Source organism: Calidris pugnax, unplaced genomic scaffold (assembly GCF_001431845.1).
Source record: "Calidris pugnax isolate Ruff unplaced genomic scaffold, ASM143184v1 scaffold20, whole genome shotgun sequence".
NCBI classification, from domain to species: Eukaryota; Metazoa; Chordata; class Aves; order Charadriiformes; family Scolopacidae; genus Calidris; species Calidris pugnax.
In genome coordinates, this window is record NW_015094510.1 from 16,755,541 (window position 1) to 16,781,235 (window position 25,695).

Sequence of the window (25,695 nt, forward strand, 5' to 3'; positions counted from 1 at the left end):
AAAAAAAAAAACAACCAAAAAAACCCCACACCACCCACCACCTAAACACACAACAACAACCAAACCAAAAAAATCATCACCCACCCACTCAGCAGCCCACGACAAACCAATAATCTTGGGCACTAGAGCATGCCCTGAAGAAACATGTCTACACGTTTCTTAAATACCTCCAGGGATGGTGACTCCACCACGTCCCTGGGCAGCCCATTCCAATGCCTGACAACCCTTTCAGTAAAGAAATGTTTCCTAATATCTAACCTGAACTTCCCCTGGCGTAATTTGAAGCCATTGCCCCTTGTCCTGACATCTGTAACTTGGGAGAAGAGACCAACCGAAACAGCAAAATAAAAACTAAAAAAAAAAAAGTATTTGCTGTAGACAAGGTCTTATATCTTGGTCTAACCTCTGTATCCATTCTGAAATTGTACAGTTACTTTGCAGTTGTTATCTATCAGAGCATCCTCTGATAAACTGTATGCTGTTAGGCACTAGTGAAGATGCTTTACTGCTTGGGGTTTTTTTATTGATTTTTTTATAATTTATAAAATGACATAAGTCTGTGTCATTTTGCCAGCAAATGATACTAACTGTTAAAGAAGTTATGTTCACTTCTTGGGTTTTGTTTTGAAATGTAAGGTAAAATTTGTTTTTGTCATCAAAGCTGTACACATACGCACACACCAGCTATATGTGATGTTCATGGACATCCCTTGGCATGTACCTGCTGCTTCTTTTCTTGTTCAGGCTTGGGTTGGGTAGAAACTACTTTGGGTAGAAAGTAACAGTAGGGCTTGTTCTTAGGATTTCTTCCCTTTTTTAGAGCGTATTGTTAAGCAACAAACACATTGGTGCTTGCTTGCCTGTCATGCATAGATCACCTTCCTGTTTAATCCACTTCTATGTGTTTCATATTCTCATGTTTTTTATTGCCTGTAAAAAATACCAGTATTATGACTACGGTACTCTTTGCTAGCTCTAAGACCTGTTGTCCACTTTGTAGCCTTTCTTGTTTAAGGAGAAGGGCTTTAGGGCAAGAAGCATCTGTTGTGTTGAGTCTTCTGCAGCTTATTTCACTCTTAATTTAATCTTAAGGCATTTAACATCTGTCTGACAAATTCTTACCCTAGAGCACTCACAGTTTACACTTACTGAATTAGCAGAAAGTCTACCTTCCCCAGCCTCAGTGTTGAAGGGCACTGAAAATTCATTTTGCTGCATTAAATTGCCAGTTACCTGCTTTAGTAGTTGGGGAAAGGGTGTGTTACAGCTCACTAAATCTGGGTGAGGCAGATTGTTTGCTAATAAATTCAAAATCAGATAGAAAATACAACAGAAAAGGTTTAAGAAGGGGTTATGAATTCCAGTTCTAGAGGGTTACTCTTTGTTTCATTTTGTAAGGCAAAAACTGCACTGTGATCTTGTCTGATGTGATTAACATGAAGAGCCAAGAAAACTTACCTGATTAGAATAACTAAGTAATATTGCCAAGCTTGTATTCCCAGAAGGTAGGAAAAAAGGGGCCATATGAGTTTCAGAGTTATGGAAAACACTGAGAAAATGGATGTTAAAATGTGCTTTAGGCAGTCTGCTCAACAATACATCAGGGAAACTTCCAAGTCTACATAGTGATTACCCGATCGCTGAACATATTATTTAATTGTAGAACCGCTTATATTCCATCTGTATTTCTCAGACCCAATCTTTCCAGATGTCTCAGACCAGTTTTATAGGCACCAGACACATTAGGGAACAAAAGGCTTTCCAATATATACTCATATTATCAAACATAGTCACTAACTCTCACCAATATCAAATGTGCATCACATGTTAAATCCACGTTCCAATATTGAATCCTTTTGTCAGCAGTTTGTGACTTTCATAACTCACTTTAATTCTTCAGAGGTCTCAAATATTGTCAGTTTCTAAAGTTTAATAGTCGAAACTGTCAAGCACACAAAATATTTTCAAACAAAGTGATCTCTGAAGGGTTCACTGTAATTATTTTTCACATGTTTTAATGAAAATGGCTTCACAGTTCTACGTTTCCTTTCCCTAACTGAGTCACTCTGAATCATGCTGTTGTGGGGGAGTCTGCCTGGGAATCCGGACTAGAATTACTTTTCAGCATGGGTTGGGGGATGGTGGCCGGAGGATGTCCCTTCCTCGAACTTTCTGAGATAAGAGAAGAATCCACAAATTGTATTCACTGTACTTGGACCCAGACCATGTTAGCTCTTTGAGAAGCAGGTTCAAGTGTCCAGAGCATCTCCCCTATTTTCTGCTTGTTTTCTTTCGAGCCGTTTAGAAGCTTCTGAGTCCTAAAGGCTGCAGCCAGCAAGGTCACAGCTAACTACTTTACCTGCAACTCATCAACTTCATGAAGCAAAGTGTGTATTAGTGTTTGCTCTGAAGAATTTTTGCATTTTACCCTTCTACAACTGTTGAGATAGATATGAACTTTATCTTGTACGCAGCTTTCCTCGACCTCTCCATACCCCCTACCATGCATACATAAAGAGCACATAATAGTAGCTATTTGTATGCAATTTGAAAGAGCCAAGATAAACCCCAAAGAAGGAAATGTTGAAGGAATCATAAATAATATGTTGGTGTTTGCAAGGGGAGAAGGAAACTCTATGAACTGAGTGTTTGAATATGATACTGGATCAGTAAATGACATGAAACAGATGGAGGTATTTATGGGAATGGTATACAGGAGATTAAAACTATTGAAATACCTGTTAAAGAAAAAGGCTAAAACACAGTGGGCTCTAAAATCTCCTGTGAGATCTTATTAGGCATTTCATTCTACTTCCAAAATGTAGCTTTCTGTGAATTAATACTGAATTTTTATACTGAAATTTCCATGAGCCTTTGTAATTTTCTCTCTCCTTTGCCTCAGCATCATGAACTCATGTGTCTCCCGATAACTGATCACATGTGAATAGCAAGTGTTCATGATACGCTAGTTATCACAGGGGAAACACTTTCTGAAATTCTTATATCATTGAGTTAATTTATGTTGCTCAATAAATCATAAATGAATCATGTACTTCCTCCCACAAGGAGTGTGTTTCACTATTTTGGATTCTTTTGACGGTTGATTAAACTACATAAAAAGGGGGATAGAAGTAAAACTTGCTTTAGTCACCCTGTGAAGCGAGAGGCAAGAACTGGGAGAAGATATGAAAAGGGTTATTGAATGGGTGATGGTTTGTCTTCACTAACCAGCTCTCTGTCCTGGCCTCTTACTAGGTGCTGGAATTCAATAAATAAAGATTTAAGATATTTTATTTAAAAAAAAAAAAAAAAGGCAGTCATGGAACCAACATTTTATGTTGTGAACTATATAGTTAAAATGACCTGTCTGGTGACACAGGGCTGTGAAGGTTTGGCAAACTGCAAGAGCTTGAGAAGAGTCTTAGTGAATTTAGGCAGCCCAAGATTACACATAAATAAATAAAATATATGCTTTGCTGGATTAGGGCCTAATTAAAGAATTGTCAAGTTGTTCAGACTTGTGCATATCAGCTCCGTCTGTTTATTTTTCCACATTTCCAGTGTTTTTGAAACTTACTGCCCTGATATCAAACACGTGCAGGCCGCAAATTAACTTTCATGCTGTATCTACATCTTAAAATACTTTAAATGTGTTGAAAATGCGGTCCAAACCAATCATAACTTTTTTCCCCTTTACTTGTTTTTTCTCAGAGATTGGCAGTCAGAAATTCCATAAATACAGCCAAGAGAAGACACTGAAGTGGTTAAAGAAAAAGGTATTGTGTTTCTCTTTTGCTTTCACTATTGCTTTAAGTTTAAAATGAAAATTTTTATTAGTTTCTCCATATCTGCATTTGAGCCATGTGGTGTCCTCCCTCAGTGAAGGTAACTTGTCCTGTTCAAGAAGGACAGATGACACCGTACTTGGGAATGTGATGAGGTATTAGAGAAATGACAAGTCTGTTACATTTCTCTTTCTCATGGGACTGGCAGGAAAGGGATTCATGGAGCGTGGGGAGGCAGAAGATGAAGCTGAAATTCAGCTTATCTCTTTGTTCTTAGGCTTTGCATAAGGTGAGGGGCTTGTCTTGTCTTTTGTCCACTTCACAGATGGGCTAGAGGAGGGATTTGACTGTCGTAACTTTTAAATTCTGCCATGCTTTAAAGGTGGACGGAAGTGCATGTGTTTGTGCTACAAATGGGTTTCCTTGTGAAGTTTTGTCAGAGTCTCCCAGAGTGGTTCTGGTATGGTTACTGCTGTCCTGATCCAGTCGTGCTGTTCAACAGGTCTGTACAGCGTGCAGGAAATAAACTAGTGTTAATAGTGGAGCTTAATGAGGTCTGTGTTCCAGTATAAAGAAGGTGAATCTAATTTTACACACACATGTGCCCCTACTGTGATGCCACTTTGTAGAAAAAGGTTGTATGCAGCATGTGATACAAGGAAGCCTTGTCATTTAAATTAGTCAACGAAGGCGCAAAATCTGGTCTACTTTCTGCAACAATGAGGCATGAGAATATCTATTTTGCAATGAATACCTGCATATTTACATTTGAACAGGTACCTGTTTGTGCTGTTGAAAATACCTTCTTCTGCCAGTGCCCTGTGAAGTCCTTAATCTTTGATTTCCATCAGGACTGCCTTTGCAGTCCAGCTGAGCTCAGACCTTCTCGGTGCTCTGAGCAGGTGTATTTCTCACCTGTATAATTATGGTCGTTGCATCCGAGTAGCTCAGCTCATCTTAGGGTGCTGCGAAACTGGTGCTGTGTTGCCAAGGCAACGTGTTCAAAGACATGCTCGTTTCTTTGGGTTTTTTGAGCTCATATGCTAGTCATTACAAATGTATATTAAATTTCACCACAGTCCATAACTTGAGTGTTTTATATGCTTGAAACAAAATTACAAGAGCTTTGTCACTGCATTAACATGAGCATAACAACACTGAGGCAGACATTTCATTCTGTGGTTTCCTATAGGTCAATCAAACAGTGAAAGCACTTAAAGGCAACAATATATCTGTGGGTGAAAGGGTACGTGCCGCTACGTTTATCAGCGTTACACAGGTCACAGATTCTAAGGAAGGTAAGAAAACTAAACATTGTAATGAATTCCATTTTTGTGAAATCGCATACATGGAGGTACAATACATGATAAGAATCTAAAATGTATTCAAACTGGCCTTTACAGCAAATTTTCCTTGTGCAGAAAATTCCATATGTGTTGTGACTGTGTGCCTTGACTTTCCTGAATTCTTTGGTATCTTCATCAGGTGACATTGTAATTAACAGTAGGTCTCAGCTCGGGTTCTTCTGGCTTCTCTTTAATTCAAGAAGACATTTTTCTCAGTGAAGTATGTGCTGAAGTGCTTTGCTGAACTGCAACTGTCTTGAACAGTAGGACACATGCTTATAATATATGAGTATCCACCCAATAAGTGTCTCTGTATTAGAACAGATTTCTTTTCTATTAATATTTTTATTAGCATGCAAATGTTCTTCATAGAATTCTCCAAAATGGGAAGGTAACTTAGGAAGGCATAGTCACACAGCAAAAGCTCCTGGTCCAAACATTACCATAGGTGACAACTGTATAGAATACACAAGTGTGTGCTTAATAAGGGCAACAACTTTAATCATGTGTGTATTAAATTGCCCTGAAATTGACAACCCTGGTACCAAAAAGTCTGGAGTGATCCTGTGTGCTTCTAGTCACCTTTTCCCTGGGGAGGGCCATGTCTTGAATGTCACTAGGATATAAAGTTGTGTAGGGAAACCTGAAAATGGACTTGGAATAAATTCTTTGAATGTTAATGAAAGTTTAAAAAAGTTTAGAACAAGATGAACAAAAGCAAATTGTTTCTTATTACAAAGATATTCAGAAGTCTGCATGCTGTTGAAAAATAAGGAGAAACAAAGCAACTTGCTGACGAAGTGGAAAATGACTTACCAAGTAATGATATCAAAGGAAACAACATAAATGAGATTTAAGAGGCAACTAGACAGTTTTATAGAACAGAGATTGTAATATATGGTTTTTAAAAAGAGGCGAAGCTGCAAAACTTGTAAGTTACTTTAACTTTACAGTAGCTTTTCATTCTTTTCCCCACTCCCATTTTTTTAAAGAAAGGGAAAATTGTCCTGACAGCAACCGTCTTGACTATGCTTAAATACTTTATCTCTGAAATTTGTAACTAAATAGTGTTTTTTTCCACCTTCCTCCTTACTTACAGTGATATGGATATAATAGTCTTTTTAAAAACCTTTTTTAGATTTAAAAGAGCAGCATTGAAATAGGGAATGCTGGGGGTTAAAAGTAGGTAAGTTTTGGAAGCAGTCCCACTGTATGTAGCAAGGTGAATGACAGGAAGTCAAATGGACCTTACTCAACACTTATTTTTAATAAGACTAATTTTCTTGTCTGATCCTTTCACAGCCATGACAGTGCAATTTATTTCTGTGGAGAATTGCTTTCATAGGGGTATTATGAAATTTCAGTACCTTATAAATAGAGGGGTATATGTAGTTAGCATCTACAGATGTTGTAAGCCAAAAATCTGGGAGGATATGATGAGGGCAAATGGGGAAGGAGGGGAGGTTTAACATGTAAGATCTGAATATTTCATTCAGAAGACAAAGAAGGGAGGTGCACGAGTATTCCTGATGTTTCACAGGAGGTTAATAACAAAGCAAGGATAGGGTGAGAACACAGACTCCCTAGAAGGCAAACAGTGGTATTTTAAAATTGGTAAAGGAAGTGAGCGAAGATTGCTTCAAGGCAGAAGTGCAAAGAGAATGGATTTTACAGTTAGTACAAAATAATAGCAGTTGACTTGGACTCTCCATTCAGTGTCATAATGCAAGGAGTGAAATGATGGGAATATTTTTCTTAAGTGGTAAATTGGACATACTAAGTGCTGAAGCAAAATTGTCTTGAATTGGAATTATTTCTTGTTCTCTCCTGACCCTAAAGTGGGCTTAGGGAGTGACAAATCCTTGATGAATCTAGGCACTGGAAGAAGAAGAGCAGATAGGAGATACTAAGAATTTGACGTCAGTTGAAATGCATATGCTGGTGTCAGTTTCTTAATGCTTTCTGCTTCAATGCCAGTTCACATTGGGCTTTTTAGATTTCAAAGAAAAAAAGGAGGAAACTATCTCTGGCATAGAAGAAATAGTTCTTTAACACCCTGAGGCTAGTTTACCATGTGCTTCTGAACTGTCTTAAGTGTGTGGCCTCGTGCACAGATAGAATCATAGAATCATCTAGGGTGGAAGGGACCTTAAAGATCATCTAGTCCAACCATCAACCTAACTCTGACAAAAAAAAAAAACCCAAACAAACACTAAACCATATTCGTGAGGACCATGTCATAGAGCTGACCTGTTGTAGCTGGAACTCGGAGGCAAGATGTTACCTTTTTGTCTGTCTGGCAAATACTTGCTGTTCATGGGTGCAGTTACTCCCTCGCAACCCAGACACCAGCAAGTTTAAAAGATCCAGCCCATGATCAGTAAGTGCTTGTGTAGAACGTGACCGGAAAAGATCTGGTTTAGGACTTCATGTTATAAAAGGGTCACTTTTTTTTTTCCCCGGCTTCTCAGAATAACATTTATAGCAGGAGTGCCCTGTACTGAAAACAGCTTCTAGTAGTTCATATTTCCACAGATCATTATCCCGTCTTGCCAGTGATGTTTAGATAGGCCTTGGCATTTTCCGTAAAGTACTGAAATTAAGTACAAGACTTTGAAATAGACTCATTGTCTCATCTAATTGTTTTCAGTTGAAGCCAGAAAATGTACTTTAGTACTGAAGCCCTTGCCAAATAATTGTAAGATCCAGATGCTTTAAAATTAATGATTGTGTGTTCTGTTGAGTCAGCTTTTTACTTTTGCAGGTTTTTAAAATTTAATTTCTTTGGAAAAATACATGATATCTCGTATTCTCAGAAAGTGAACAGCTTTTGTAAAGTACATACAGCAGATATTAATAACATGTGCTGACAAAGTGAGTGTAGTAAGTCTTTACTTTTTAAATAAACCTACAAGTGTCATATAACATAAACTACTCAACACAGAGAACCATCACAGCATATCCATTAGAAGTCTCTTACTATTAATTCAGCCTTATGATTTATGGTACTGCATGCAACATGGCTAAAGCAACGTGACTATATAATGTGAATGTTCTTTTTCTTCTTCTTCTCACTCCCTGCCCTGTTTCTGAAGACTATATACGGTATGCCCATGGGTTAATATCAGAATATATTCCTGAAGATCTGAGTAAGGAGTTGTTAAAATACTTAGGGTGAGTATTGTTCCAGCTAGCTGCTAGTTTTATATGAAATGCATTAATGTCCTTGTGGTCATTTCTGTTGAATGCTGAGAACTGTTCATCAAGGTTGCAGTGAATGAAACAATGAGATTATATTTGCCACACTTTAAATGGGATTATTTGAAATGTAGATTATGCCTTTCTGTTGCTCCTGTGATGCTAGCAACCATGGGCTGGTGGAGAGATGTAATATATAAGTCTGATATATCTGTTGTCACAGTTGCATCATGAAACCCTGAGCAATGTATCCTATTTTAGAGCAAGGCAGGGAAGGAAATACAAAGAGTTAAAGCAGTTTCTCTAGAACTGTCAAGCCCAAACAGCAGAGCCAGGAATAGTATCTTCATCCCCAGTCCTCTTTCCTTTTAGTGCTACTCAGTGCTGCCGGGGTTTGATTTCACATATCTAACCTGTGTTAGTTTATATTTGAATCTGGAAGGTGAGCCAGGATGCTCATCCTGGTGTTCCCGGCCAGCAGCAGACTTTGCTTGGAGCATCACTGGGACCCTGCACCTGCCCCTCGGTTCAGTTCTGTTCAAAGTGTTCTCTTATGGTGGACTATGGAAAAATGTGCAATTTACAGTTTGAAGTCCCATGGCTTAACAGTTTCGTTGAAAAGATGTTATGTGCTTTTTAATATCATCTTACCAGTACCCAAGGTTTTCAAAAGCAAGGTAGTGGTCTCCTGTTTTGGTTGCCAGATCTAAGAACTTTTAAAAGAGTTCATGTTTCTGTATGGTGCCCGGCTCTGTTTTAGTTATCTAAGTCAGAAATAGAGAGTCCATGAACTGCTTTTTTTGCCAACGTGTGCCATGTGTGAGCAGCTGATAACCAAAGCAGCCTTTGTGGGGAAGGAATAAGCTTTAGGTTGTGCAATTCAGCTGCCTTAATCTATAACTTAAAATCTTTTGTTCTACAGGCTCCCAGAATTTAAAAGTCCCGTACCAGAGCCACCATTAAAGGTAGGAGAACATTAAGATATTGAGAGACACATAGTGGTGTAAACTAATATATGTGAATTATTATTAAAACTAGACTACACCAATCACTGGGTACAATACAAAAAGTAAGTTGGCCTTGTGAAAAGCCAATCTGGAATAATGCAAGAAATTTACCAGGTACTTCATATTTTTCAATAAGGAATATTTTGGTTGATTTTCCTGTTTGAAGAAGGGGAGGGAAAGAGAGAAACATATTTTATGTTTTTGGTCAACAGTATTTTCATACGTGTTTTGCTTATTTAGTTTTATTGAGGTTGATGGGACAATATGACCTCATAGGTTTTCTTTCATATGTAATTTATGAGGACCCTGAAAGGGACCTCCTGGGTCATGGATTCCCAGACAACCATGTTGGATAATCTCTTATACACCGAACATTCTTCACTGTAAGTCTCATTAGGATTTTTTATTTCCATTACTTCTCTTGGAAGACTGTTCTATAACCTCATTCCTCTGATGCTCAGAAACCTTCCTGTAAATTCCACCTTGAATTTATTCGTGGCCAATTTATTCCCCTGCGCTTTTGTGCTAACATTATCATTGTTTTTTTTTAATTGAAATGGCTCTTTTCCCTCCCTAACATTTGTTCTCTCGGTGTGTAAAGGGAAAACATATTCTTTCTGTTTTATTTTTGTGAAGCCAAACTTGGTTGTGTTAGATGGGTTCTCCATTCCCTCATCATTGCAGGAACATTCCTTTACACTTATTCCAAAATGAATTCAGTTGTTTCAAGCAGGTGACCGGAATCATATATAATTATTCGTGATAAATGCTTTCTTTGTACAATATGATGGCATTCTTCCCTTCTTGTCTTAACTGGAAGTACTTTATCTCATTATATCTTCAAATCCTATTTGCCTCTATTGCTGTGTGATGTACCAGATAGCTCACAGTCATGCTGTGAACAATTAAGACACACGGTTGTGTTTTCTTCTCCACTGCAATTTTTAGTTGATCAGCATTCAGATTTACGAGAAATTCATGCAGTTAGCTGCTGTGTACATGACCTTGTACTTCTGCACATTTACTCTGGCTTTTCCTTCACAGTGTTAAAAGCTCTTTAGGTGTTTGTAATGCTACTCACTGCTGTACATTCAGCAAATTTTAGCATGCTGTTATCTTTATTTAACAATTAATGAACATTTTGAATAGATACTGTTCAGGTGCTCCACAAGTAATCTTCATCTCATCCAATGATGTCCCTTTCTGCATTATTTAGCTTTGTTTCCCTTTTACCCAGTTTCTTACCTACCTTAAAAGTCTTATGCAATCTTTGTTTTCTACAATTTCAGTTGCCTAAGTAGCACCATATCAAGTCCTCTGGCAATGCTTTACATTTTCTGCCACAAGAGAATGTGTTATCTTTGAGAAAAAAAAAAGCTAAGTTGGTAGGGACTAACTATGTTTAGTTTTCATTTACTCTGTATCTTTAATTAATTCTTCCTTCTTTCACTTTTTCTCCCTCCTCCATTCTGCTGAAGCCTACTGTCACTTTTTCCTCCTCCTTACACATAGATGGGTGAATGGCTATTCTGCAGGAATACAGTCCCTACCTGACAGAACAGTTGCCAGGTTTTGCCTCTGGACTCATGATTTCTGAGGCAGCCTCCCAACAGTGTCAGCATATTGAGTTTTACTTCTGTCTTTAGAATAGAGTGATTTCTGTTCTCTTTTCTGCCCCTGTGTTCAATCTCTTCATCTTTATTGGAAACAATTTTCTGAGGTAAAGGATTTATTCCATTTTGGGGCTACACATAGATTAGCTTTAAGATCTATCCAATCCTTACTGTATAGCAACTTCACTTTTTCTTTTTTGATTCACTTTTTGCTTCTGTGGCTAAACAACCTTCTACTATTTGTTTTAATTTCCTTTCCAAGGTCTAACTCAGCTTGACTTTTTGGCAGTTCTCACTTTATCCCAGTATTACCTGACCCCTAAAACAAATTTTCTTTTTTTTTGGCAGTCTTTTTTTCCCCGTTCATTGTAGAATTCTCTATTTGGGGAATATGTGTGCATCTGTGTGAGCAAGGGGAAGCATTCCTGTAGGTTAGTCCGAAAAGCTCTTTCCTTCAAGATTCTTCACCTTGTTTCAAGTAAAAGATCCAAAATCACTTCTTCCGTATTTTTCTTTTACAGTCCAAGTGTCCTCCTCACACATCAAGCCCTTTTGATTGGGCTTAGAGAAATAACACATACGGTTTGCAAAGTTTGCCCCTCTAGAATCAAGAACCCCACTTTTGATTGTCCTTTCCATTTAATTTAAGCTGAGGCACCCTATGTCTACTCAAACTAGGTTACTTACTACACCAACCTTTCCTGCAACGTCCCTGTTAACTTACCGAAACAGTCTAAAATAACCTCATTTCTGGCTGGTTCAGTGACTGTTCTTTTAAGCAGTATGTCAGCTAGCACATGCAGGAATAATTGGGCCCTACTGTTATTAATAGCATTTGTTCTCCAATGTATATCCATGGATATAAGTTATTTCCATGTGGTTGGACAGTTGTTCTGGCTGCACAGTTACTTGGCCCTTTGATTCAGTTAAGAATTATCTTTATGCATTGTAAGAAATATTAAACACACATCAGGAGCCAACTGATATTCATTAGCCATATAAGCATGTTACAACAACTATATTAAACTACATGTGATGTACATTACATATTATGTACGAATAGCTTTTATACCTTTGGGATAGTTCTGAGAATCTATTTTTTAAAGTAGTTTTATTTCAGCAGTTTGGTTACAGAGGAAATGAGGCTTAGAACTGTTCGGTTGTTGGGCAGTGAAATCTTGCTGAGGATCTGATTAATTTCCAGAGCACTGACCAGGGTGTGTATGATGCTTCTGTGTTTAAGTCTTTGCATCTTCAGAGATTAAAACGCTCCTATATTCCACAACCTCAGAAGAGCAAGGCAGGCTTGTACACTGGAACCTATAGTCTCCTTCAGACCATTTTTATTCATTTGCATTGACATTTCTGTTCACGAGGGCAAGGTGCATTGACAGACATAGTATAGGATTATTGCAAATAAAGAAAGGTCTAACATGTATTTCCTCTTATGGTAGAGTAATTGCGTATTTAGAAGTTACGTTAGAATAAATGCTGAAGGGAGGAAAGATTTAGAAACTTCAGTGGTAAACAGAAAAGCTACGACAGATTCTCTTCCGTGTAGTACAAGAGTAAACTGAGTACAGTCTGGACTCTGTGATTTAATGATTAAATCAAAATTACATGTTCTTTTTAATAATTGTAAGCCATTGATCTTGTGTTGTAATTGTCATGCTGTCCAGTTTGTCAGCATAGGGAGCCTGGCCACTGGCAGATGATGACAGCCATCTACAAAGAATATGTAGGCTCTGTTAGAATTAAACAGCAAACGTTTTGCTGAAATAAGTTTTAAAAACTTGTTTATCAGATTCCAAAAAGAGGAGAGTAGTAATTATTCATTAGATTGTCATTTGAAAATGTTATCGCAGCACAGTAAACAGCCTCCTAGGGAGGCTGATCCAGATCCCATTGAAATCAAAAAGAAAAGGCTGCTGTTGGATCTGGTTCTAAGAGCTGAGAAATCTAAGCTGCAGACCTGGCTTCTGTGCCAAAGAGAGGGGGGTGGAAGGGAGGAGAGAGAGAGAGATCACAAGCACCATAAACAAAATGAATAAAACAGGATCTTAAAATGTATGGTACCATCCAAGTTGCTTGCAAAATCACTCTCTTTGGCACAAAAACTAGGAAGGCCACAGTTTAGATTTCACAGGATATTAAGGACAGGGTAGTAATATCAGATACATAATAATAATAAAAATACAGTGTTGTAAAATACTATGTACTTTTTTTTCCCCTTTTGGAAACATACCAGGAAGTTTTCACCTTTAAACTAAACACATGCTCACAGTTTATGGAAAGAAATATTCATTCTTACAGCCTGATCATGTGAAGTGCCGAGAACCGTTCAGTTCCATTATTTCTGAAGTTAGAAGGCACCCAGCACATGCCGAGTCAAGCTTCTTAATATGCTGTTGGATTCAAGCGATGAAGCAGTCAGCAAAACTGTGTCAGTGTTTCACTGTTGCCAAACTGTAGAAACTAATTATTTCTAAAGCTTGTGCACAAACAGATAATGGACTAGATGATGATCCACTTGTGTTGGCAGATAGTGCTGCCGTTGCTGCACAGTTCCATGAGGCCATGGGGACCAGAGTCTAGTCTGCTCCGTAAAAAGTTCTCTAAATAGACTCTGACACCAAAGTCACAATCATGGAAGTTAAAAGCAGGATTCAAGTGATTTCTAGAAGCCGTTCTTCAGAAGGCTGGGAATAGGAAAATGCTTCCCATGACACTGAATGAGCTCTTCTGAATACTGTAGAGATGGTATATATTCACATGCAAAGAAGACTATTACAAAGAGAAATCTTCCACTGTTACTGCAGATTCTTCAGTTGATTTCCAGTCCTGTTTTACTGCTATGGTTATGTTATAAAGCCAAAGCTTTAAACTTCCGTGTGTGTACATCATAAAAGTGGTTGACAGAGCAACTTCCTCACTCTAACATTTCAGAAAAGGAAATTATCAGATGTCCCTGTGGAAGCAGAAGAAGATTATACTAAGTTAAACAGCAGCAATCCAAAAACCAAAAAGGTAAGTAAGCCTTGCATTCATGCATGTTTTGCTAAAGCATAGATTAATATCCAACATTAGCACAGACTGCCTGTTCTTCTCCTCCAAAACACATCAGAAAAACAAATACATAATGGCAGATGTCTGTCATTATGTCTCCTTGAACTTTTCATTCAAGACTAATTTAACTTTGACGGTCTTAATGTCCCATTCTGAACCCTTCTACACTGTTACTGTTTGACTGTATTTTATCAGTGAACATTCCAGTGAACCTCACAAGACTTGGACACATGTTAAGGTGCTCAGCTAGTGTTTGCAAAGCTCTTTGAGATCTTCAGATGAGAAATCCTATGGCTTAGTGATAGCAACTGTTAAATTTCACTTATTTGAAAAAGAAACAAAGATGGCAGCATTCACTTAAATTCCAAGCGATGCTAAGACAGGCTTTATTTTTACCTAGAAATATTGCTTGTGCACTTACTTATGTCAACTTAATGAAGTTAAATCAGCACGGAGCTTGCTGATTGCCAGCTCCAACGCAAGTTTGGAGGCCAATTCAAATCTGAGTCCAGTGGTGCCTGCCACTGTACTATTCCTTGGAGAGCAACAGAGATGTGAAAAGAAATAGTTTCTGTCTGTGTGTGCCAAAGTTGTGAGTTTGCACTGGCTTATTTCTCTGAACACTGAAAGAAAATGAATCCTTCTCCAGTCCACTGGGAACCAAAAAGGCCCTCTGTGCTGGTCTTGTGACCTTCAGACTAATGCTGACTACTCTTTATCCCTTTGCAAAGAGAAGCAGCTGGTGATAGATTAATTCCTTCCTCCCCCCAAAACCCGCAGAATTTTTTTGCATTCAGGGCATATGCTAGGTTTGAAGTAAGAAGAGGATTGCCCCCTAAGCGAAGATGATAAATAGTTTAAAATATGAATGTTTCCCCTTTTCCCCCATTGCATACCTACAGCTTTTGAACTGAGCCTAAAGATAGAAGTAGACTGAGGGGAGATAATTCATTTTAACATTAAATATGATTTACTTCTGAAATAATGAAGCACATTGATGAGAGAATCTGGGAAAGAAGAGATAGCTCTTGGACTCTGTACAGTGTACTATTTTTTAAATACTTTGGCAATGGTTTTGTTTGTATAGTAACACAGACGATCATACTGTTGCTGTGTATCTCCATCCTATCCATAACCTTTTAGCTGATCCCAAGTATTGTTATTGTGAAGTCCTGCAGACTGAGAAGTATCATAAATAAAGGTCAATGCAAAGTTTTCTTAATAGGGAAAACAGCTAGAGATTTAAAACATAACATTTTAAAATGTAAGAAAGAAAAGAGGTCAGCTCTATAAAACGTGGCTCATAAAATGTGTTTTAGGTGTAAAAGTCTGGGAAGTTTTCCCAGTGGCCTCGAAGTGCTTTGCAAATGTTAGTTACCTTCTTCATTCTTACTTCTTCCATCTATTTTCTCTTTATTTCACTGTGCATAGAGACTTTCATAATAAATCAGTGTGAATTATTCATCATCTGTAATGCAAGGCTGTAATTCAGCCTGCTGACAGCATAATCATGAGATTGAGTCGGAGGGTACAGTATGCATCTGTTATATTGCATGCATTATTCCTCTTAATGCACACTCAGGGATTATCCCAAAGTAAACGTTTGAGTTGGGATACCTCATTCTGCAGAAAGGAAAGATGTTTCACCTCCTTGTCCTTGTAATTGATTCTCTGTCTTTGTCTGAGGTTAAGTAATTCGTGAGAAGTATGTTTCTGTTTGAATAATCTCAAATTTGTTTAGTAAGGTTTTTCTCCTACAATTCAAAGCCCGCATAACATTATCTTTACTGCTGTATACTAAAAAAGCAATTCGACTTCTTCCTTGACTTCTGTATTTAGGAGTTTGTAGCTCATGCTCCCTTCTGATGGAGATGCTGCTTAACTTACTCTGTTTATCATTTCACTGACAGGCAAACAGCAAGATGTCTGCAGCACAGAAGGCTCTGGCCAAAGTTGATAAGAGTGGAATGAAATCCATTTCTATGTTCTTCAGCTCCAAACCTAAAACATCAAAATAAAGACTTGTTCTTGAAAAGTGGTTATTTTTACGTTAAGCTAAAGACCATCTCCTGGTGTTATTTGTTAGCATAGTGTACGCAGGGCATGTTTGTATCTACGTGGTGGAGGGTGATGAAGAGATCTGGGAACTAGTGTGGGACAGAGCTGCTGTGCCTCAGTGCGGCAGGGCAGTACCATGCAGATGGTCCAGCCTGGGTCAGGAAGACAACCTGGCTGCCTTAGCATGGTCCTGTGAGCTGAGAAGCAAGGTCTAGCACGGCACCATACTGTACCACTGCTTGTTCTAGAGCAAGCTCAGTCAAGGCCACCACAGAGTTTTCTCCATTGCACTCCATTCCGGGCTGGAAATGTGCCCTCCTTTGAGTTAATTTTTAAGGGGAGGGTTTTTTTGTTCATAAGGAGCGTTATTTTTTTGAGACTTTCTGGAGATTTTTACCCAGTATAACACCAGAGTAGGATGACATTGTTAGATTTTTATGTTGGCCCAAATCTAAGTGCTGATGTAAGCATTGCCGTTGGTGGCAATTTATTGAGGCAAAGATAGCGTCTATATTGGGATTTTGTTTGTTTTGAATATGCTGGAAACAAGCTGCAATAAATGTCAATGTGCATGTAATGCAATAAAGTGCTTTTTGTAACAAATCTGTGCTGCTTGTATTTGCTGTATGTTTCAAGAGTTAGATTAAGCTTCACGACATTTCTTAAGGGGTTTTGATATTTTCCTGTGTATAAATTTTAGTCCTTAAAGAAGTACAACATCACTTTGGGCTTACATGATAAATCTCTTAACACATAGCAATATAGGGGTATTTTTATATTCAGTTCCAAGGTCAATAGGTCCTAACAAAAAGAAAAAATTAGGGAAAGAACTGTTTAAAGGAAAAAACTTGGGCTTTTAGAGAAGCCTATTTGGAGCTGGATGTGTAATTCAAAAGCTTAAGTATGGGTGTCTTGGATAAGGTTTGTTTTATGAAGTTTTGCACAAGGTAGGACTGTTACTTAAAACACATCACTCACTCTTGGGAGCATTCATCCCTCATTACAGAATATTCCTATATATGCAGAAGGATAGCTGTCTGCTATGTTGCAGCTTCTCTGATTCACAGGATTGAAAAAGAGATGGAGTCACTGTATAGCTCTATAGGTATAGCCTGGAGGTGTACAGGTCTAGGTGTATAGGTTTGCATAGGTCTAGCCAGTTCTGCACGACACTAACTCATAGTGTCATCCACCAGCGGTTGCACTGAGCCAACTACAATGTGTGTTTTAGAAAGACACACTTAAAATGTGTCATTCTTTGCTACTTCAGCTCAGTAGAGAATCTGCAAATCTGCCTGTAACCCTTGGTAATGGGGAGTTTCAGAGAACTAGGAGTTTCTTCATTTTTTAGTAGCTATGCCACTTCTCCAGACTTACTTGCTGTTTACAACCCATGGATTACAGTGGTGTCTCTTAGGTTTCAGAGCTCTGTGGCATCCTCTTCCAACCAAAAATGAAGGAGAAGCCTTGCTCTGTGCTGTCTGCAGTTTTGCAGTTGTTGTTGGGATTTGCACGCCTTTCAAACCAGTATTTTTTCTACAGTGTCGGGCATAGTTTGTAACTGGGGAAGTCAGTATGGTTGGAATTCCAGATAGAGGAATATATTTGGAAATCTGTGGAATTATTGTCTCTAATTACAGAGAGATTTATTTAATGAATGTGAATGGCTTCCCAATAGCATACAGTTAGTATGCTTCCAGTTCGAAAAATGTTTGTCTGAAGTGGATTACCTAGAATCAAAATGAAGTTCCTTAGGAAAAAAAAATGGTTTTCAGGCATTAGGAATCACTACTGGAAGTCTTCCTTATCTCTGAAAATCGGCCCATAGTACTAGTGTTTGAATGTAGGTTGAGAAGTGTGTGGTTCAGATGCAGAGGCTTCATTGGTTTTTCAGTTAGAATCCCAGGCCATTTGGTGCTTTAATGACATTCCAGTAATGAATGTCAGTTTTCTGAAACAATATAAGGAGGTGGGGAGCAATAGAATCATAGGATATTTTGGGCTGGAAAGGAACCTTAAAGATCATCTAGTTCCAACCCCCCTGCCATGGACAGAGACACCTCCCACTAGAGCAGGTTGCTCAAAGCCCCATCCAACCTGGTCTTGAACACCTCCAGGGATGGGGCATCCACAGCTTCTCTGGGCAACCTGTTCCAGTGTCTCATCACCCTCACAGTAAAGAATTTCTTCCTTGTATCTAGTCTAAATCTACGCTTTTTCAGTTTAAAACTATTACCTCTCATCATATCGCTGTGCTCTTTGGTAAGAGTCCCAAAAAACCCCAGGAATTGCTATGTGGAGAAATTTCTGTTGTACCACACTGCCTTGTTGTTCAAGTGCCTCTAGCAGAATTTCACCAGCCCTATCAGTAAAGTTTAAAAATTAATGGTAGGTATCAATGTATGTGGCAGTTTCTATGGGCACCACCTTTTGAATTGCCATCTTGATGGTTTTTTCTGCCTTACTTGTCTGGGCTGTAAGTGAAGACCAGGCCTGTAGCAGCACGTATTGGTTTATCCAATGGGTCGTTGCTATCTTGCTGTGATGGTTGGTTGGTTGGACTCAACGAAGTGAAAGATCTCTCTTCCATCTTAGACAATTCTATGGTTGGAAAGAACTAGCATTTGGTGAGCCCAGAATGAGCAATTCAGTCATGAACTGGGAGGGTTAGATTTTGAAAAACATTTGGCCTAGCCCAGCAGCTTATTGGACTGTCAAAGAAAACCCCCAGCTTCATATCAGGAAGAGAAGGGACGTGCCAGTGATGGCAGTTTTCAAAAACTACCACTCAAAGTGCAGGATAATGGTATGAAAAAAAAAAAAAGCAAAAAGAGCAGGCACATGCTGTCATGTTAACAGAGAAGTTTTGTGCAGTAAGAAACATCTTAGTATTTCAGTAAAAGAGAGAAAAGGAATTGTGTATCTATTAATGGAAGGCCAATTCCAAGCACCAGAAAATGTTAAGAAGGCAGAGAAGCATGGGATGGACATTTGAGTGGAAAACCAAGAGTGGGAGAGGGTTACATTAGAAACAGGAACTATGAGGTAGGACATAGTAGAAGCTCTTCTTCTGGATATTTAAATCTACTAGTTTTAGGGATGTGGTTTTTATTAGTTCAAAAGTTTTGTGAAATAAGTTTTGGAAATGCGTCTTTTCATTGACTGAACAGTTCAAGAACCTTTCTTCTAAGAAAAAGTCCCAGTTTCTCTGGTCAGAACTTAGGACAGAAGGAGGACAATTCTGTGCTGACTTCTGATCTGGGGTACCGATGGGTTTTTCTTTCTTTGTACATGACTTTCCCATCTGCCGCTGCGCTCAAGGACTAAGCCTGAAGTTCTTCCTCTGTGCGTAGATGCCTTGTTCTTTAGTGTGTCACATCTCGACTTCAGCTGCCAGCTTATGCCGTAACTTACAACAATAGTAATTTTATTAGTGACTGTGATTTTGGTTGAGCAGGAATTTATGCATGACAAAAAAAATAAGCCATTTCCAAAAGCCATTAGAGCTTTCACGTGAAAACAAAAACTCTTTTCCCTTTAGGAAAGAATGAAATACATTTAGTAACTTTGAAACTTCCTCAACGTGTAGCTGTAAGAAGTTATGAAGAGCATGTGGTGCCAAATACATAAAACAATATTTCCTACCACAACGAGGATTTAAATATAGTTACTCTGCCTGGCCAGCAGTAGCAGTAGGTCATTATGAAGTGCTGCTTTGCTATTTCTTCCTTGTTTAGCTTAGTATGAAACAATGCGCCAGCACCGTTATGGAAACGCCGTCTTACTTTACTTCTTTTTGGCATTAACAGGCCATCTCTGCGTGTTTGTGTAAATATCTGATGAGTCGTGATGCTTTTATAGTTGTTGTTTTGGGATTAAGCAGCTCTTACGTTTCCACTTTTTTAGAGTTCGCTTTGCAAATGGGTTGACATCAGTGGGCATGGAAAACTTCACGTGGAAATACCAGCACTGACTTCGGGATGTGTAAGGGTTGGACTTGCACATCATTTTCAGTCTTAAGTAATACATTTGGTTCTATTTGTAGAAGTGACAATTGGTGATTTGAATATTTTCAGTGGAGAAGGCGGCATAGTTGGCAGAACTTGCATTCAGATCTGGAATTCAGAAGAGTTCAGTGATGCTTGTTTTCAGGTGTTCAGTTGCATCTGAGGATGTTTTTTAGAGGGAAACTAAGTGCATGGATGCTTATTTGAATACATTATGTTTATGACTCGGGGTTTCTCTTTCCTTTTCAGATGCCTGTGCAAAGACGTGCAAAGAAGAAATGAAAGGAACATACGAAGACTTGCTAATATTATTTTAACTTGCCATAATCTCAAAGCAGCTTTTAAAGGCTTTTTTTACGCACTTTCTGAAAATAAATGCTTGAAGTTAGACGTGCCCTGTTCCAAGAAAAAGCAAATCTCAGCAGATTAACATTGTTAAATATGCGGTGTGTTAAACATACACTGCTTCAAATTTTATAGCTTACACACTATTGGTCTATCGGGCCCTTCCAGGAAAGCACTTACGAGCATGCCTAATGTTAAGCACATGAGCAGTGATCTTAAAGTCAGCAGTGTAGTTGTTGGTGTGGGTAAGTGCTTTGCTGGATCGGCGCCTAAAGCCCTGTTAGGTGCTGAGCATCCTGATCCATATCCAGCAAAGCACTTACGTCCATGCTTATCTTGAAGTGGAAGAGCCAGTCTTAACTAATATTTGTGCATTAGTCTTCACCATAAAACCTCTCTTGGCACCACGACTCACATGCTTAAAATTAAGCACCTGCCTAAGTATTTTGCAAGGTCAGACCAACGGCATCCTCGAGCAAGTCTTAAATAAGGGCTTGATTATGTATGAATTTTCTTTTTTTCTTGTATGAATTTTTTTGTACGCTTTTTTTAACAAGAGTAGATGATTTTTGTGGCCATAATTACAACTTTTATAAGCTGCATAGCGAAATATGTTGTATGCAATTTCCTCCTTTCTTTTTCAAAACCTAGCCATATTCAGCAAGATGGCCTTTTTGGACTAGAATTCCAATGTTCAGACTTAGAATCATCCAAAGTGAAAAGTAAAAAAGTTAACTCTATTTTTTAGGACATTTACATTTTTGGAAATTATTTCACTGGGTTTGATTTAAATGGTTTTATCCAACCCTGACCCTTTATCCAGAAGATGTCACCTGGCTCTGGTTGTGCAGACAGTCAGACTCTCGAAGTGCTGACCCTGGAGGTAGGATGTGTGTTCAGAAGGGCAGATGAAGTTGCTTCCTTTATCTAAGGGATTGAAACTTTAGAAATGTATAAAATAACATGTACATTTTGTGTTGAGAACTATGTAATCCTCCAGATAAAAAAAAAAAAAGACCTAATTATTTATTATTTTTTAAATCATGTGAGAGGCACTTTTTGTGGAGTGAACTTCAACCAAAATGTTGAGTCTCCATAAAACATGCAGAAAAAGGGATGCTAATGAGGTCCTTTAGTGATCTGTCAGATGCAGCCTGATGTTTTTAACTGAAATATCTGTTTTATCAAACTCCCATTAATATTTAAGACTTTGCTATGAAACTTTTTGAAAAAGTTATAACTGAAAAGATGTTGAACATAATGAATATGTACTTCTGTAAATTTTAACTATGACTCCAGTTCACCGACACCTGCAGCAAATGGCCAAAATGTCATGTGAAGCTTGAATGTATTTGAAGCATTTTAGATCAGAAGTTAAAAATTATTTTGCTTCCACTCTGGCAAATTCAAGTCAAATGAGAGCTCCAAGAGAGTTTCTTAGGACCTTGCTGAAAACTAAATTCCAAGACAAAGAATCAATAGCGCATTCAACTTTCTTTTCACATGACTTTGATCAGCTCTTTTTTCAGAATATGAAAAACCTGAACGGTTAGCCATTTAGAAATCATGTATGAAAGGAATTATAGACTGAATGGGATTATATGGAATATGATATGAAATTATAAGCAGGGAACTACTGGAGAGAGTCTAACGTAGGGCAACTATGATGATTAAGGGATTGGAGCATCTTCCTTACGAGGAAAGGCTCAAGGAGCTGGGACTCTTTAGCCTGGACAAATGAAGGCTGAGGGGAGACCTTATTTATGTTTATAAGTATCTAAAGGGCTGATTGAAGGATGTTGGAGCAAGACTTTTCAGTGGTTCCCAGCGATAGGACAAGGGGCAATGGGCTCAAGCTGGAACATAGAAAGTTCCATTCAAATATGAGGAAGAACTTCTTCACAGTGAGGGTGACAGAGCCCTGGAACAGGCTGCCCAGGGAGGTCGTGGAGTCCCCTTCTCTGGAGATCTTCAAGACCCGCCTGGATGCAGTCCTGAGTAATGTGCTCTGGGCAATCCTGGTTAGCAGGGGAGTTGGACCAGATGATCTCTAGAGGTCCCTTCCAACTTGCAAGAATTCTGTGATTCCGTGATTCCATGAATGCTTATTTTAAAAATTTGCACTGAATTCTTTTTGTTACTTTTATGTATGTCTGGGTAAGCAATGTGCACTGTCCCTTTTCAAGGAAAAAAAATTATTTTAACATAGTTTTCTAGACAGTACTACAAGAATATTATATGGGTCCAAGGTGAAATTTCTATTTTTCTAGCTTATATTAAAATAAAGGGTTGATGTATGAGTAAGATTATATATTTCAGTAAAGTACAGTTCCATTTTTTTGGTAAGATTTTATTTTTAATTAATGTACAAGAAAGAAATAAATACCTTTGGAATAATTTCTTGATTGTTACTTTGTTAATTTCACAGAAAAATACAAAGAAAATGCAGTGCAATCCGACTAGTGATGCTGCTGGCCTCCATGAGCTCGTCAGTCATCCTTAGGCTGAGTTGAAGGAAATAATGAATCCTGAGATAGATATGAATCGAAAAGTTCATTAAGACAGATCCAGTGAAGCAATTAGGCGAATCCTTGAAGACCTTACTGTACAGATATTCTAGTGAAAGCCTGTTTCTGTGTACACATCGTTGTTGGTCTCCGTACTGTGCCCATTTTGTTTTTCGTGAATGCAGTGGTAAATCTGTGAGAGATGGTGGGATGAGGAGAGTCGAGGTGAAGTTCACAGGCGACACCAAGTTGGGTGACAGTGTTGACCTGCTGGAGGGTAGAAAGGCTTTGCGGAGGCATCTGGACAGGTTGGATGGATGGGCCGAGGGCAATGGGATGAGTTTCAATAAGGCCAAGTGCCGGCTCCTGCACTTGGGTCACAACAACCCCATGCAGGGATTCAAGCTTGGGGCAGAGTGGCTGGAGCTGCCTGGCAGAAAAGGACCTGGGGGTGTTGGTCAACTGTCGGCTGAACATGAGCCAGCAGTGTGCCCAGGTGGCCAAGAAGGCCAATGGTATCCTGGCCTGTATCAGGAACAGCGTGGTGAGTAGGGCCCGAGTGGTGATCATCCCCCTGTACTCGGCACTGGTGAGGCCCCACCTTGAGTACTGTGTCCAGTTTTGAGCCCCCTACCATAAAAAAGACATTGAGGTGCTGGAGCATGTCCAGAGAAGGGCAATGAAGCTGGTGAGGGGTCTGGAGAGTAAGTCTTATGAGGAGAGGCTGAGGGAGCTGGGGTTGTTCAGTCTAGAGAAGAGGAGGCTGAGGGGAGACCTTATTGCTCTCTACAACTACCTGAAAGGAGGGTGTAGAGAGGTGGGGGTCGGTCTGTTCTCCCAAGTCACAGGCAATAGGACAAGAGGAAACAGCCCCACCACACCAGGGGAGGTTTAGGATGGATATTAGGAAAAATTTTTACACTTAAATGGTTATTCAGCATTGGAATGGGCTGCCCAGGGAAGTGGTTGAGGCGCCATCCCTGGAGATACTTAAAAAGTTGGATAGACATAGTGCTCCGTGACATGGTTTAGTGATGGTTTTTATTAGAGTTAGGTTAATGGTTGGACTAGATGATCTTAAAGGTCCCTTCCAACCTAGACAGTTCTATGATTCTGTGATTCCATGAAGAGAATGATGTGACATCCATGTCATTTCTTATGTATTTCGTGTTCTTTGCCATCACATAAGGTGTTCCGTCATAGGCTGACACAGAACTGATAGACAGTTCTTCTCCATGTTTTTTGTTATAGGCAGTTAATCAAACACAGGGGAAAAACTTCCTCTGCCAAAAAGTAATCCCGGTGTCACCATGATGCTGTGCTAAGTGCTGACATGAGGCTTCAAGGCTGCTGGGAGAGTTAGTGCCATTTCATTTGTAAAATCCAGAGAACAAGAGGCAAAGCAAAGGTGGTGGGTTTTTTATTTGGCAGTCACGTTAGTTGATTGGTATTAATGAGAACCAAGCAAGAAAAGCAGTAAGATTTGTACCATTTCATAAACCCATCACTCAGAAGCACTTATCTGTAGGAACGGAATTACCAGTGCTAAGGACAAAGCGCTAAGACAGCTTCTATTTCAATATGAAGCGGCATTTACACTGCTTGGCTCAGTAAAGTCGATTCATGAAGTTATGCAAAGACTGAAGAAAACGGCACATTGCTTTGCATCTTTAAAGAACTGCCATAGCCCAGGTGTCCAAGCTGAGCTCTCAGGGGGCACACACAGTACCCTCTGTGTGCACAACTGGTACACCTCTCAGGCTCTGTCACGTCGCAAATTGCCCTGATTTTTCCAGAGCTCCCTTTTACAATGCATTTGGTGCCCTGAGATGGTTGCAAAGCGAGCGACGTTATCACAGGTAAAGCAATGCCCCAGTGAGGCTCAGCAGTTTTAAAAGAGGGAAGCGAACAGGAGAGTGGAAAGCTGGGCTTTAAAATCTGGCTTCTCATTCGGGGCTGTGGTCGTTCCTGTGTTTGCCCTTTGTTGTTGCACTCTGTGAGGGCCTGATTCTTTTTCAAAAGATCTTTTTCAGAAGATGCGAGCTCGGTACAGCCTCCTCTCCCCCTGACTTCAGGCTGAGTAAGCAAACTGTTTCAGAACAGGCATCCACATTCATAAAGGCACCAAAACCAAAGCTTTCAGCAGCCCTACAAATGAGTGAAGCCTGTCCTGGTTGTGAATGGAACCACCAGCCGCTTTCTCTTGAATTCCCTGTGCAGCTGGCATTGCTAGAGGTCCTTCATAAACAGCTCAAACTTGATTTAAGTGGGAGTGAAAAAATAGCCGATATGCTTTCTGGTCTTGTAGTCAGCCCTACGTTGGAGAAACTGAGCAGAATGGTTACAGAGGCTGGTAGCTAGGGTTAACTGAAGCTTCCTTGAAGGAAATCATCAAGGAATCGTTCCACCTCATTTTAACCACATGAAGAGAATGATGTGACATCCATGTCATTTCTTATGTATTTCGTGTTCTTTGCCATCACATAAGGTGTTCCGTCATAGGCTGACACAGAACTGATAGACAGTTCTTCTCCATGTTTTTTGTTATAGGCAGTTAATCAAACACAGGGGAAAAACTTCCTCTGCCAAAAAGTAATCCCGGTGTCACCATGATGCTGTGCTAAGTGCTGACATGAGGCTTCAAGGCTGCTGGGAGAGTTAGTGCCATTTCATTTGTAAAATCCAGAGAACAAGAGGCAAAGCAAAGGTGGTGGGTTTTTTATTTGGCAGTCACGTTAGTTGATTGGTATTAATGAGAACCAA

General features: G+C 39.2%; 1 protein-coding gene across 3 annotated transcripts in view; it reads left to right on the forward strand.

Annotated features, from left to right (window-relative positions):
• Window positions 1-22,169, forward strand: part of RNASEH2B (ribonuclease H2 subunit B) — a 55,858-nt gene extending 33,689 nt beyond the window's left edge. For 2 of the 3 annotated variants that reach the window (XM_014966147.1, XM_014966148.1), the window contains exons 6-11: window positions 3,712-3,776; window positions 4,978-5,083; window positions 8,227-8,305; window positions 9,252-9,294; window positions 13,896-13,976; window positions 15,926-16,676. In XM_014966147.1, coding sequence (XP_014821633.1) covers window positions 3,712-3,776; window positions 4,978-5,083; window positions 8,227-8,305; window positions 9,252-9,294; window positions 13,896-13,976; window positions 15,926-16,033 — 482 coding nt within the window. In that variant the 3' untranslated portion in view covers window positions 16,034-16,676. Of the gene's footprint in view, window positions 1-3,711; window positions 3,777-4,977; window positions 5,084-8,226; window positions 8,306-9,251; window positions 9,295-13,895; window positions 13,977-15,925; window positions 16,677-20,329 lie in introns of those variants that run through there. The other variant, XM_014966149.1, reaches the window with a different exon arrangement.
• The last annotated feature ends 3,526 nt before the right edge of the window (window positions 22,170-25,695 follow it).